The 15,615-nt window shown below is 38.5% G+C and overlaps 1 protein-coding gene across 4 annotated transcripts in view; it reads right to left on the bottom strand.

The window, feature by feature from the left end:
* LOC114265677 (ubiquitin C-terminal hydrolase 13) overlaps positions 1-15,615 on the bottom strand; it is a 74,923-nt gene that overhangs the window by 37,677 nt on the left and 21,631 nt on the right. For all 4 annotated transcript variants that reach the window (XM_082906560.1, XM_082906561.1, XM_082906562.1 and 1 more), the window contains exons 5-9: positions 13,641-13,906; positions 13,329-13,547; positions 13,127-13,235; positions 12,915-13,030; positions 12,550-12,648 (exon numbers count right to left, since the gene is read on the bottom strand). In XM_082906560.1, coding sequence (XP_082762686.1) covers positions 12,550-12,648; positions 12,915-13,030; positions 13,127-13,235; positions 13,329-13,547; positions 13,641-13,906 — 809 coding nt within the window. The remainder of the gene's footprint in view (positions 1-12,549; positions 12,649-12,914; positions 13,031-13,126; positions 13,236-13,328; positions 13,548-13,640; positions 13,907-15,615) is intronic.

Below are 15,615 nucleotides of genomic sequence, written 5' to 3'. Positions count from 1 at the left end.
ATATATTCTTCCAACAGTTAATCCTTCTCCCAGTCCTCAATGACAAAGCTCACATGTCTAATGAAATCTTCCCAACCCTTCCTTATCCCCTTCCAAAGCCCAACTCAATCTGAGTTCCAAACCTTGGAGGTCTAACCCCCACCTCCATGCCATATTTAGAATGTAGGACTCTCCTCTATAAACATCCATACTCAGTAGCAAACCTCCACAACCACTTTCCCAAAAGAGTTTGATTGAAGTCGTGCAAATGTCTAATGCCCTAACTAGCTTCTTTCATTAGGCTACAAACCCAATCTCATTTCACCTATGTTACATGGACTCAGGTACAGGTGCAAGTGTCGGACACAGCAAACTTTAAATTTTAGGATATGCAGGCTTGACAAAACACGATCCAAAAAATATATGGATATGGGGATACGTCTCATTGGGAAAAAAATAAATTTATATATGTAAAAACATAGGGTGTGTTTGGTTCAGTTTTGGGAGATAAATTTTCAGAAAAAATCTTGAGGAAAGAGTTTAGAAATTTTTGGGGTTTGTTTGGTTGTATATTTTGGAAATAGTTTTGGAGTGTGGGAGTTTGGAATGATTTGATATTTTGTTGTAGTTGAGTAGATATGTGTGAGAGAAAAAGTAATTGAGAAAGAGAGAGAAGAGAGAAAAAGTGATTGATTGATATGTAGGAGAGAGAAAGTGATTTTGAAATTTTTTTTTCCAAAATCACAAAGCCAAACAAATTTTAGAAAAATTTCTCCAAAATTTATTTCTCAAAAACAAACCAAACAAAGCCATAATTTTTTTTTTTTTTGGATAAATAATATGTAAAAAAATAATTTATTCATGATAAATCTTTTGATATACAAAGATTTTACCATAGTGTTAATATATTGGCAATGTAAAATATAGAATACAATGATTTTACTATATCGGTAATGATTTTACTCCAAATTTTATTTTCTACTCAAAAAAAAAAAAAAAAAAAAAAAAAAAAAAAAAAATGAAAGTATCTATCCATTTCAAAACAGAAGGATCATGTTCGTATCCCATATCTTGTACCTGTAAGATACCCCTGTCAGGTCAGGTCGAGACTGATACTAACCAAAACTAAAGAGCCCATGTAACAAAGCAATTCACTAGGTGAAACTTAAAACTTTCTCCCAAACTACTACAAAAAAAATCCTGTTAAAACTTCTCCAATCTTTCTGAATCAGGGATGGTCAAAAGAGACAAAGACAAAGTATGTAAGTAAGCTCGCCAGGGTATTGCTGATGAGTGTGAGCTTCCATCCCACCAATCTCCTTTCAACCTCATTAGCCAACATTGTTGTAACATTAAAAAAGAGACAAGAACCACACTACTCCTACTGGAATCAATTCACTCTTTCCAACATCCATTTTTAACGACAAGACCGCCTCAAAGGTAATTAAGATACACCTAAAGTATCTCAACTGCTCCTTATATGCATCATAAAAAATATTAGTGTCATCTACAAACAACAAATGTGAGAATGTCAACAACTCTCATCCCACTGACCAACCTCAAAACTTGATATCATACATTCCTGAAATGCACAGTTAATCAATCGAATCAAAGCCTCCATAACAATGATGAAAAGAAAAAGGGAAAGGGGGTCTCCTTGCCCTAACCACCCTCTTGAACAAGGAAGGAGCGTAAAGGGGAGCCACTCACCAAAACTGAAAATCTAACCATTGAGATGAAAAAATGAATCCATGATCACCACTTCTCTCCAAAGCCCATCCTCGCCAACACATACAATAAAATTACTAATCAACATGGTGCTACGCCTTTTCTATAGAAGAACATATTACTAAAAATGAATTTAGACAAGATCAAGTACCTTATTCATTTCAAATTTGTCTACAAGCAGTTACAACAATATGTCAACAAAATATAAGGGAACTCAAATGGAATGGCATGGTTATTATATCAATCAAATTAAACAATAAAAGGAATGAGACTTCATGTTAAATCAAAAACATGAGAAACCGCAAAATATTTTCTATTTTATACACATATATCAGCACACTGATTTCCATCTCATCCTGGCTCATATGTCAGAACTCTGTCTCCTTTTGATTGTCCAAAAGATTACTGCAATGTTCCAAGACTCCTGTTGATATCTTGTTCTTCAAGATATGCTAATCCACATGGTTCATTGACAATGGGAACAAGACTTTACCTTATAAATAACTACATGGGTAAATTACATTGACCTCCCTCGAGTAATGAAAAAATATAGATAGCTTCCCAAATTTGGCATAAACGGTATACTCAATTGTGCTAATACAAAGATTACAACCAATATATATAACAATCTTAATCCTAATCTGAAATAGGAAATACAATCAATCTAATATTCACAATCAATCTAAAATACACAATCAACCTAATTGATATATGTCCATAAGTAATATAATATTCTCACACCCCGCTCAAACTCAACGTGTTTTAGTAGAAAACAATGAGAGTTTGCCAAGAAGAAACTGAAAGCGAGCAGTGGTGTGAGTCTTCATAAAGAAATCAGCAAGTTGCAATGCCGAAGAGACGAAAGGAAGCGAGATGAAGCCAAACTGCAAATGCTGACGTACAAAATGACAATCAATCTCAATATGTTTCATTTGCTTATGAAAGACAGTGTTATGTGCAATCTAAATAGCACCGCGGTTGTCACAGTAAAGGGAGGTCGGAGAAGACTGAGGGACACCCAACTCAGTCAAGAGACAACAAAGCCAAACAAGCTCAGCAGTGGCATAAGTCATAGCACGGTACTTAGCCTCAGCAGTAAAACGCACAACAATAGTCTGTTTCTTTGCCTTCCAAGAGATTAAGGAATCACCAAGAAACATGCAGAAGCTAGAAGTGAACTTACGATCAGTGACATCACCAACCCAATCAAAATCAGCATAAGCCACCAAGTCCAAAAAAGTAGAAGACAACAATAAACCCTGAAATATAGTACCCCGGAGACAGCAAAGAATTCGAACCAAAGCAGCCCAATGAAGAGAGTGAGGAGCAGAGACAAACTGGCTAACCACGTGAACAACATAGGCAAGACCAGGACGAGTAACCGTTAGATAGACTAAGCAACCCACGAGCTCGCGATATAAAGTAGGATCATCCAGAAAAACACCATCAGTAGTGTTAGAGCTTGACAATAAGCTCAATGAGGGTATTAGAAATCTTAGTGTCAGTAAGATCAGCACAATGAATAACCTCATTGGCATACTTGCCCTGAGATAGAAAGTACCCTTTGGGAGAAGAAGCTACCTCAATACCAAGAAAATAACGCAAAGAGCCCAGATCCTTAATTTCAGAGGTGCGGAAAAGATGCTATTTGACATCAGATATAGCAGAAGAGTCAGAACCAGTGATGATCATATCATCCACATACAGTAATAATGCAACAAATCCAGCTGAGGTGTGGAGAAAAAATAAAGTAAAGTCCGGGACACAAGGATGAAATCCAAACTCAGTAACAGCAATCTGAAAGCGATCATACCAAGCATGAGGACACTGCTTCAAACCATACAGAACACGTCGAAGGCAACAAACTTGTCCAAAGGAATGGTGAAGGCCAGGAGGAGGACACGTGTAAACCTCCTCAGTAAGATGATCATTAAGAAAAGCATTCTTAGCATCCATCGGATAAAGAAGCCAAGAACGAACATCAGCAACAAAGATCAAAGTACGGACAGTAGTCATCTTGGAAACAAGAGCAAAGATCTCCTCATAATTAATACCATACTCGTGTGAGAAACCTTTGGCAACTAGATGAGCTTTGTACACTAAAGAGAACAATCAGAATGAGTCTTGACTTTGTAGACCCATTTGCGGCTGTAGAAATTTAATGTATAAAGAGAAATAGAGAATTGTATTATTGATTGATGTATTGAATGTTACAATGATTCCTATATATAGAAGAGTAGGTGGTAGTAGGTGGTAGGTGGAGTAGGTGAAGTGGAGGTGGTAGTGGTGTAGTGGGTTAGGTTTAGTGGAGTAGGTGAGGTGGTAGTGGTGTAGTGGGTTAGGTTTAGTGGAGTAGGTTTAAGTGGATGAAGTAGGTGATAGGTTTTAACAGCCCCCCGCAAACTCAAGGGGGATAGGAACTAGCCAACTTGAGTTTGGAGAGAGTAACAAAACAAGAAAATAGACGAATACATAAAAGAAAAGAGGATAGGAGACACTGTATGATCGTGTCAGACCGATGGTGAAGACACTGTATGGTGGTGTCATAACGTTGTAGAGGACACTGGATGGTTGTGTCAGACCGATGTAGAAGACAGTTTATGGGGTCATGTCGGACCGTTGTAGCAGACAATGTTGTGACAGTTGTTGTGACAGTTTACGGAGTCTTGCTGGATCCTTGTAGAAACTAACCGAAATCAATGTCGGGACAGTTTACAGAGTCTTGTCGGACCCATGAAGGAGCTAACCGGAATCAATGTCGGGACAGTTTACAGAGTCTTGTCGGACCCTTGTAGAAACTAACCGGAATCAATGTCGGGACAGTTTACAGAGTCTTGTCGGACCCATGAAGGAGCTAACCGGAATCAATGTCGGGACAGTTTACAGAGTCTTGTCAGACCCTTAAAAAGTCGCACCCTCAAAAGGTGTGCCCAATCTTTCAAAAGGCGTGCCATCAAAAAGCGTGCCCAATCCATAAAAAGACGTGCCATCAAAAGGCGTGCCTATCAAAAGGAGCGCCCATGTTGTCGGCGAGCGCCGAGAGGCGCATGATGCGAGTGTCTGCCTCGGCTATTTAACCAAGGTTGAGGCGGAGGCTGTGCAAACCAGTCTGAAACCGCCGAAAATCCTTTGAAAAAACTCTTCGGTTTCTGAGAAAGAGATTCTGGAACACTCTGTTGCCATTCTGTAACCAACCCTTCTCTGAAACACTCAGCAACCCACAACATGGCCTCGTCTTCCTGTTCAGCTACCCAGAATATGGCCTCTTCGTCCCGTGGTCTGCTCACTCTCTTTCCCGACCTCAACGAGTCAACAAGAGAGATAACTGGTGCGGTGGCCAGTGAACCTCAACCAAGCGCCTCTGGTTTTGCTCCGTTGAACTTTCCGATGCGGTCGGTGGAGCAAAAAATGGCGGTGCAAACTGATATTGAGGCCAATCAGTATACTTTGAAGTCATGTGTTGAAACCATGACTGCGGTCACAAACTTGTCGCACCGACTGCAGAGTAGGACAAATGAGGTGCAGCAGTTAAACGCCCAACTGGCTCTGCTCCAACGCATGTATAAGGATGCGCGAGCAGAGATAAGTGTGCTAAAGGCGGAAAATAAGGAGCTGAAGCGGAAGGCCACCGTGATGTTCCGATTCGGAGGTCCGCCATATGCTGCAGTGGAGGAGCAGGGAATAGTGATTGTGCCCAGTGGAGTGGGAAACACGGAGGCAACACCGTCAAGGGCCGCCCAGGACGGAGGCAAGAAGAAGAGACCGGCGGCAGAGTAGAGAAGAAAAATCCCGCCTGTGGATGTGGTTGTTTGGGTTTTTTTTTTTTTTTTTTTTTGTGAAAATTGTGATCGGGGTTGATCCCTGAGATGAATAAAATATGGTTTGGTGTGCAAAGCTATATGGTATGAATGGAATTCGAAAAAGATTAAAAAATAATGTGAAAGAAAAATAAAGAAAGAAATAATAAGAATATAGTTGAAATCAAAACGAAAGATGTTCGGTTTTTGTTTTTGTTTTGTTTTTGTTTTGTTTTTTTTTTTTTTTTTTTTGTGGTTTAATAATAATATATATGTATAGATAGAAAAGAAAAGAAAAGAGAAGAATATATATATGTTTACAGATATGTATATGTTTACAGATTAAAATAGAGATAGAATAGATTAAGATGAGGTGTTGGGTGGGAAAAATGATAAAGTATTTTGAAGAGAGAGTGGGTGGTGCATGTGAGTAGTCTCGTGGGTGATATAAAAAAAAAGAAAAGAAAGTGGAAGACAGTGTGAATATATTGATGAGGAAAAGTGAAACCAACCCATGTGGGTGGAGGTGGTGTGTAAAACACTTAATTAAAAGGAAGAGAGAGAGAGACAATGCCCGAGAGAGAGAGAGAGAAAACCAGTCCCATTCCTCACACCTGCTGGCTGCTTGGCCTTCAATCTCGCTCTCTCTCATCACAAATTCATACGGGGTTATCACAGAATGAGCGAACAATCTGATCGCGGTCCAACCAATTGTTTCCGTTAAGGAATACGATTTAGTTGTGGGATTTCATCTTCAAGCCTGATACAGCAAGTTCGGTGAAGACTGAAGAGAGTTTATACTTCAATTCAGAGAATAAAGGATGTTGAGGTGTGGTTGAACTGTCATGCTGAATGTTGCTATCGGTAGGTAGGTGGGATAGGGATGAATTCTACAATGGATGATATGAGCTTAATTCAGCAGGCACAGAGACATCACCTGGTTGTTAGGGAGCTTGGAGAAGAAATTGATTTGGAAATTGGGCCTGGGGATGATGACCCAACATTTGCAAGCACTCCCCTTATCAGTGGCCTGCCAAGAGAGTCTTCAGTTGAAGAGCATGATGATAGCAAACAGATGCCAGATGGTGATGGTTTCCCAACTTGCCGGCGCAGATCTGGACTTGTCTAAGGCACAAAAATGTGAAAAGAAAAAAACAGGGTGGTGATGCTGTAAAAGAAAGAATCTGTGAAGAGGGCATTGATCTAGGTAACACACAACACACTTCCAATCTCAAAGGTGAGAGTGATGGTCCATGGCAGCAAGAAATGTGACAGCAGAGTGAAGGTATGTGGAGAGGTCCGGCGGCAGAGTAGAGAAGAAAAATCCCGCTCTGATACCATGTAGAAATTTAATGTATAAAGAGAAATAGAGAATTGTATTATTGATTGATGTATTGAATGTTACAATGATTCCTATATATAGAAGAGTAGGTGGTAGTAGGTGGTAGGTGGAGTAGGTGAAGTGGAGGTGGTAGTGGTGTAGTGGGTTAGGTTTAGTGGAGTAGGTGAGGTGGTAGTGGTGTAGTGGGTTAGGTTTAGTGGAGTAGGTTTAAGTGGGTGAAGTAGGTGATAGGTTTTAACAGCAGCCAAACAGATTCTTACCAGCAGGCAAAGGAACCAACTCCCAAGTACTAGTTTTCTGTAAAGTAGACAACTCATCCTCCATAGCTTGAACCCAATAAGGATCCTGATAGGCCTCCTTGTAAGACTGAGGTTCTGAAAAAGAGTAAATAGCAGATAAAAAAGTATGATAGGAAACAGAAAAATATGTATTACACCAACCCAACCTGTTTGGAGGATGATGCGTTCGAGTAGGCTATCAGTGTGCAGCAGGATCAGAGTCTTCAGGAGCAGGAGGATCAGCAGTAGGAGTAGAGACAACCGGTGAAGGAGGAGCCTTGCGACGAGAATAAACTAACAACAGAGGAGGAGAAGAAACTGAAGGAGAAGCAGGAAGAGAAGATTGAACAAGCTCAGGAAGATCTGTAGAGATGGACTCATCAAACGGGGACCTCAGAAGGAAACAGATCAATATGAACCAAATCCTCTTTGGAAACTAGGGCGATAAGAGGAAGAAGCTGAAAGTAAAGTAGACGTTCGAGAAAGGCAACATGGCGGGAGACATAAAGACGACGAAAAGCAGGGTTATAAGAGCGATAAACTTTCTGAGTGAGACTATAACCCAAAAAGACACATAAGACAGGCCGAGCACTAAGTTTGGTCCTATCTTTTTAGGATAAAAGGGCAAAACAAGCAGACCCAAACACACGAAGGAGGAAGTAATTAGGAAGTTGAGAAAACAGAGCCTCCTAAGAAGACCGACTAGAAAGAAGAGGGGTAGGCATACGATTGAGAAGAAAAGTAGCACTAAGAACTGCCTCACCCAAAATGGAGCCGGAACGGAGGCAGAGAGAAGGAGAAACCTAGCTGTCTCAAGGAGATAACAGTGTTTACGGTCAGCTCGACCATTTTGGGCATATGTATTAGTACAAGAAGTTTGGTGAATGGTACCCAATTTGGCCAAATATTCACAGAATTCAGTTTTACAGTATTTCCTACCCCAGTCAGACCACAACAATTTAATAGTAGACCCAAACTGTGTAGTGACCATAGACTGAAAAGTACGGTATATCTGGTAAAAGTCAGACTTATGAGTCCTAAGATAAACCCAAGTGTAACGAGTGCAGTCATCAACAAATGACACATAAGCAGAACCCCCCTTTGGTGAGAACGGGAGAATGGCCCCAAACATCAGTACGAACTAAAGAAAATGGTGTATCAAATATAGAAGTACTTTTATAAAAGGTAAGGCTATCATTTCGGCAAGTTTACACCCTCGACATTCAGTACGTTCACTAGGAGAAACTTTACCCAATATACCAGACTGAGCTAAAGACCGTAAGCAATCAGCAGACAAATGCCCTAATCTAGAATGCCACAAGTAAAAAGGACTAGACAGAGAATCTAACTGAAAAGAGAAAAGGCAGTTAGAGAGGTTGCCATAGGCAAATGCAAGCTCTCTACCACATAGAGGTCTCCAACTTTACAATTGGTCCCAATCTACTGCTTAGACATCCAATCCTGTACAAAACAAATAAAAAAAGAAAAGATAACATAAAAACGGAAGGCATTAAGCTGACTGATAGATAATAAACTGACAGATAACTAAGGAACAGACAGATGGAATAAAGACAGTAGACATAACAGACGGTAGGACAGACCTAACAGATACAATAGACATATTAGACCCATTAGCATCATTGACAGTAATAGGAAAAAGGAGAGAAGTACAATTTTGAAGTAAAGAGAGATGGGCAATCATATGATGAGAGGCACCAGAGACAAAAATCCAGACAGACGAAAAAATACCTGAAGAAGACCCAAGCAAACCTGAATGAAGAGAAAAAACAATGGAGACAGACAAGGATGGCTGGGAGGTAGACAATATATGCTAAAAAACTAACTAATCTGAGCAGTCAAGGAAACCAAATCAGGATTAGGAGCCAGAGCAGATGCAGTATACGCAGTAGGAGGAACCCGTAATAGGTTATGAGATTGCTAAAAAGATAAGGTAGCGAGATGTCCCTTCTTGGGATAGCGGTAGTTCCAATGGCCCCTCTGATGGTAGAAGGCACACTAATCAAAAGCCAAAGACATCATAATAATCAAAGAGATTAGGGGTTCAAGTGTAACAAATCCAAAATAGAGCAAAATAGTCAAACCAGGGGTCAAAGGGTGATAAATAGGCAATCAAGGGGTTTAAGTGTAATAAACCCAAAATATAACCAAAATAGAAGGAACTCAGTGAACGAGATTCAAGTCACGAACAAAGAGAGACTGAAGAAGAACCAGAGAGAGAAGATCAACGATAGAAGCACAGTGATCACGTCGAACAAATAGGTCGACCAGATGGGTTACCCAAGACCACCAGACAGAGGAGACGAACCTCGTTGGAGAAGAGAAGACCAACTATCGTCGGCGAGATGAGAGAGAGAGGGAGCAAACCTTCGCGCAAGGCACGAGAGAGGCAGAGACAAATTACCAGGGTCCCCTGGACTCAGATGAGCTGCGATGAGGGTCTTCGATGAGGGTTTCTCTGGGTTGCGAACTAGATGACCAGACGAAGGACGACTTGGACTCAGAGGGATTCTGATGAGGAAAACGACGTAGAGACAATTTCTAGGGTTTCGACTCAGAGAGGGCTCTAATACCATGTAAGTTTTCTGAATGAAACAGTATATTCAATTATGCTAATACAAAGATTACAACCATATATAGCAATCATAACCCTAATCTAAAATAGGAAATACAATCAATCTAATATTCCCAATGAATCTAAAATACACAATCAACCTAATTGATATATGTCCATAACTAACATAATATTCTCACAAATTACACCATCCTCCCTTACATTTTAAAATCCCGTAACAGTTTACCCTTTCTGTTAGAGGATCGTTAGTCAAAAAGACATGATACACCAATTGATTTACAAAATACCCATTTTACCCTTGAAATGATAATTCTAATATATTTCATTTGCATTTTAGTTTAATTCCACAATAATTTAATTTATGTATAAACATTGGGCTTATATATATGCAAATGAGAACCGGCCACTCATATTCCAACTCCCAGCCAGGATAAGGGTAGTAGAGTTTTGTAACATATACACCAATGGGATCGCAATCCAAGTTCATCCAGTCCACTACTTTTGTATATACACCAATTTAATCATTGCAGTTGCCATTCGCATGTGTGTTGGTTAATGCATATTATACGCAACTCCTCCTCGATCTAGAAAATTGACTCTTCTTTTTTCTTTTCCTTTTTTTGATTAAGTCCTCGTTAGTCAAAGATTCCCTTTTCTCTCTACTTTTTACACATCTTTTCATAAAAAGCTAAAAAGTCATCCCAAACATACTAGTTTTTTTTACATCACATTTTAGCCAAAAAGTTACTAAAAAAACCTGTTCCCAAACGAGGCCTAAGTAAATAATGGGTTTACTCACGTAAAGCTCTCAATCAATCAACCAAGCACAAACCCACATCTTTCTTTCATTCTCGCTAAAAATATCAACACAATTTTTCTATAAAATCAAAGACTCAAAGTGGGTTAGATTTCAAAGATAAGCAGAGACAGACAAAGAGAGTGGTGGTGCAGATGTTGGTAATGCCAACAGTGGTAGAGTGGGATGTAGTGGTTAGCATGGGAGGGGTTATAGTGGTCAATGATGGAGGATGTGAGAAAGAGAAAGGATTGGCGGCTACGGTGGTGTGGTTGGCAGCCATAGAGGTTGGCTGTAAGGGTTGTGAAGATACAGTTGGGGATTATGAAGATGGGTATCGTAGAATGGGGTGTGGTAAGTTTCGTGATCAGGGCTGGTAGTCTTTGGTGAGAGAGAGAGATGTGGAAGAGAAATGGCATAAAGGGGGCTAGGGTTAGGGTTGATGAGTAACAGCAAAAAGGTGAAAATAATGAGGACGAATAAGCTATATCAGTAATGATGAGGACGAAAATGATGTTGCCATGTCAGTAATCCATTCAAATTGGTAATGAATCAACCGCAACATAACTTGCCATGTCCGCCTTCCAGCTCTGTTGTCTATCATAAGTTCACACAATGGCCATTGACTGTTTCTCTATCCAATGCAAATGTCCATTTTTGTTGGGGAGGGAACAAAATAAAAATAAAAAATCTATTCTAAATCAAACCAGTCCGAATTCTATGAGTTTCCATTCAAAAAAGTAAGGGCCTGTTTGGTTTGTGTTTTGTTTCATGTTTTTGTGTATTTTTTTCAACAATTTTGTGAACACAAAATAAAAACAAGTTTGGCAAATGTTTTTATATTCTTAAGAAATCCCACACCAGTGCAATTCCAATAGTTTTTTGAAAATTGCCTAGAAAACAAGGCTCTGAAATGAAAACACAAAAAGGGTGCTTTCACTAGTTAGCATGAGAATGAACAGTAAATGAAAGTTCACTCCCACTATAAAGGCTCTTGGAAAACAAAAGCAAAAAATATGGTAGCATTTGGTAGAGTTTTCTAAATATGATTTGAGAATAAGAGTTGTATTTTGAGTTTGTGAGTTTTGGAATTATGATTTGAATGTAGAAACTTTGTTTGGTGAATGAGTTTTGAAAAGAGTTTTGAATTGAGTGAGGAATTTTTGATGTGATATATGATATCCGATACAAAAACTTACAACTCATAACCAAACACAAAACTCAAAAATCTATTAAAAACTCGTAAAAAAATTTCAAAAATATTGTTTTATTAAAAAAAAAAATCAAACTGTTCAAGTCAACTGGCTGGATGTCCGGTAGGCCAAATTTCAAATTTTAAAAGCCCGCCAGGAACGAGTTTTCAAAAGGAGGGATGGAATTAATTTTCCAAAACTCAAATCAAACATCATACTAGAATGTAGGGGTAGAACTTTGATTCCAAAACCCTTCCAAACACAGCCTATGTTTCCTCCTTTCTAAAACAAAAAACAGAAACATGTAACGCTGCTTAACCAGCCCCAAGTGCACCAACCATTTACCATAAAAACAGTACAACATAAACATGTCCACGCATGCATACAAGATAACAACTTTAAATACTACCAATTGTTATTCAAAATCACCTTCCTCATATCTGAAACAGAAGAAGAAATAACAAGATCACTACTTGACATGTCATGTAATTCAAGATCACTAATTGACCATTATTTGCCTTACTTGTCATGTAATTCACAATTTTTCCTTTCAACATTACCTGCTATTCCAACAATCTTGACTTCCCCAGAACAGTAATATTCACAGCTCTAGGAATCATTTTCACAATAATGACGAACCTGTTATACGTTTAAAAATTATAGGAAAATGCATAACAGAAAAATCTAGAGGTTTTTTTTCCCTGTTTAAGTGACTTCATAGGGTGTGTGTTCTAAGTTATAGACCTTATATATGGATAGTTTAATAACTTGGAGTAAGTCATGAATTGAATGCACCATTTTGACATTAAGCAGCAGGGCATAAATGATTTTTAAACTGCTAACCTTCACCATAGTGTCACGCACAAAATCATATTCAAACCGCTTCAGCTGAAGTTGAAGGACAGGAGGGAAGTCATTGAACAATACACCCTTTCTAGCATCCTGAAATGGTCAACAGCCTTACAGATGATACAAAAGAAAAGATGACAGTACATAAAATTGAGTAAAATAATGTGTACACCAAAATAAAAATATAATCCTTGTCCCAATGAAACATGGAACCATGTAAAAAAAAAAAAGAAAAAAAAGTAGGAAGCCAACCACAAGATTAGTCACCCAATATTGTTCATGCAACCACATGTTTGCAATGATGTCTTGCTTAAACTTTAAGTGAACCACTACTTAGCAAAATGACAGTGCCAACAGACCTGCAAACCATATTGTTCAGCTTGATACTTGTTATCACCATCAAGACTCTCAACCTCCACATACTTGTCAAAAGATGCATAAACATCACAGCAACCTTTGACATCAAGCTGAAGATCTGCCATCCACAAACATATAAAACTCATTAATATGCAAACACAAGAATAACCATAAAGCTTTATATAACAAAGGGATTTTGGATGCAAAGAAATACCATAAAATGACTCCTTTCTAGTAGATTTATAGTCCACATTGATACATTCTATGTAATTCATATGGTGCCCTTCAAATAACTGTTGTATAGTACCCTCCACAACTGTTCCCTGGTGCCAATATAAAGCATTAATCAGGGTTGAAGTAATTGCCACAGTTCAGAGAACACCAATCAAGGGACTCAACTTCTAAGGTTCTTATACCTTCATTTTGTCTTCAAGCTTTTCACAGAGAACCCTATTAAGTTCTTGCACATCATGCTGCATGAAAGAATCATACGTGTCCCACCCGAAGGATTTAGTAAGCTCTTTTGTTGCAACACTACTATCATTATACTGGAGCTTATAAAATAAACTCTGCAGAGCCAAAGGAATGCTTGCAGATGGTAAATCATTCTCAGTTGTGGGCATGTGATACACGGCCTGAATACACAATCTACAATATCATCTTCTGCTCCTGATAACTTCATGTAAACAAACCATAACCAGATAAAAAATTGGAACAGAACAACTAACCTTCCTGAAGTAAGGTATGTGATATAGGGTCTGGAGGAGAGAGTTCATGTAACAAGTTGCTCCTTGGTTTTTCAGGCCCACAAAACCAGTCTCCTTCTTTGAGTCATATGCCCAGTAATCAACAACCCTACGAACAGCAACCTCGGCTTCAATTATACATGTATCATTCGCAAGATAGCCTCTGCCAGGATCGTACAGTTCACTAAGAGGCATAAAAGATGTGAAACCCCAATCACTTTCGCGGGCATTAAACTGGTGTTGTGTTTCTACAGAATGAACAAAACAAAACAAAAAAGGTTAATAAAGTCTACAATACAGTCACATCCAACTCTGCTTATTTTTTCATAGTAAGATACATCAAGAAAACATGTAATTACAGATTGAAAGATTCTGCAGGCAAAATCAAATAGTTTATTTAAATATTGACCATTCCAAAAACATCAGCAACATAAAAATAAAATAAAATAAGGAAAATAAATAAATAATCCAATAATCTAGAAAGCATGTTTGCATAACATGTTAGCAACAAAGGACAAGTTAAGACATCTGGGGATCACATGTTTTCAAGCCCCAACTCCTCCCCCATAATCTGGAAAACAAACGAGCCATACAATTCTTCATCGTTCCTCCAAGACTTCGACCTATTTGGAAATAGCTTGTGGGTTTGGATTTCCTTGGCACGAGTGTGGTATTTTTTTTGGGAAAGCGTTTCAATACCAAAAAAAATTTATACAATGACGCTCAATACACAACCCAAAACGGGCACAATAACACGGCCAAACAAGCCGAAAACCACACAAGGAAAAACACAGCCTATCTTAAAAGAAAAAAGTCACTCACAAGCCCGTGAGTCTAGGTCAGGTGTGGTTGTTTGTGTGTGTTAAACTTCGTTATGACAAAAAACCATGCACATCAAAACACTAACCATGTTTTCTTAAAGGTGAAGACTAAAAAATGATTACTACATCCAAGCCATCATCTATCTCATGACAATGACACCAAGATTGCAAGGCGCAAAAACCCAACAAAAGAGCAAAACTATTCTAAGTTAAATAATCAACATTAAGTATAATTGTCATCATAAAAAAGTTATCACTTCTTCAGTTAAAATCAAATATGAACCTTACAATGATACTTATTCAATGTATTGAACAAATGCATTCAACAAACCTTCAAAACCCATAAATAAAACATTGTCCTTCGAAATAATTATACTCTATTCTCCCTCTATGCAGTTTTCTTCTCATCTTCCTTTCACATCGGTGCAACAGCATTTAAAGGAAGAATATTCCTTCATTACTCTAAGAGAATTGAGTTGCTAACTAAGTTGTTGTACCTCCAATTTGAGAAACAAACAACTACCAAACATGTCATACAAAAACTCATGTGACTTGCACAGCACTAAATTACCTTCACAAGCCATACAAAAATGGCACTTATGCATTCAAACACGGGAAAGGAATACAACACAATAAGGGCACTGATGAACTCCAAATGAAAATCAAGAATCAAATAGAGAGGGAGAAGACAAATGCCCCAATTAGGGGTAAAACCCCCAAGGGCTAGAGAGAGAAACCAATTTCTACTTCAATCTCAATGTATATTCTTTTATTCCAAAACTACGTACCATGAGTATCACATCACCTACTTATAGACTACAACTCATAAGCTATTTAACAAACACTTAGTCTATTTATTCTACTACATCATACTCTCCCTCTTTAAGAAACTTGTCCTCAAGTTTAAGCAGCAACTAAGTGAATTCAATGTTAACACTACTCATGTAACCATAGGTAAGGAATAAGTGTTGCATTTCCTTGCTCAAGAACAAACATGATTCTCTCAACTTAGCCGTCTCCAGATACATTGAACTTCATCCTTGCATCCTTGGCTCAACAACCATAGGTGAGTCCATATCCTCTCGCTAAAAAAACTCAAATAGACCCCATTTCTGAACCCCTTCACCTCTAACCTG

This window comes from Camellia sinensis, chromosome 14 (assembly GCF_055761805.1).
Source record: "Camellia sinensis isolate YWXY chromosome 14, ASM5576180v1, whole genome shotgun sequence".
Classification (NCBI taxonomy): Eukaryota; Viridiplantae; Streptophyta; class Magnoliopsida; order Ericales; family Theaceae; genus Camellia; species Camellia sinensis.
Note: the sequence above shows the minus strand (reverse complement) of the source record. Positions and strands in the feature narration are given on the sequence as shown.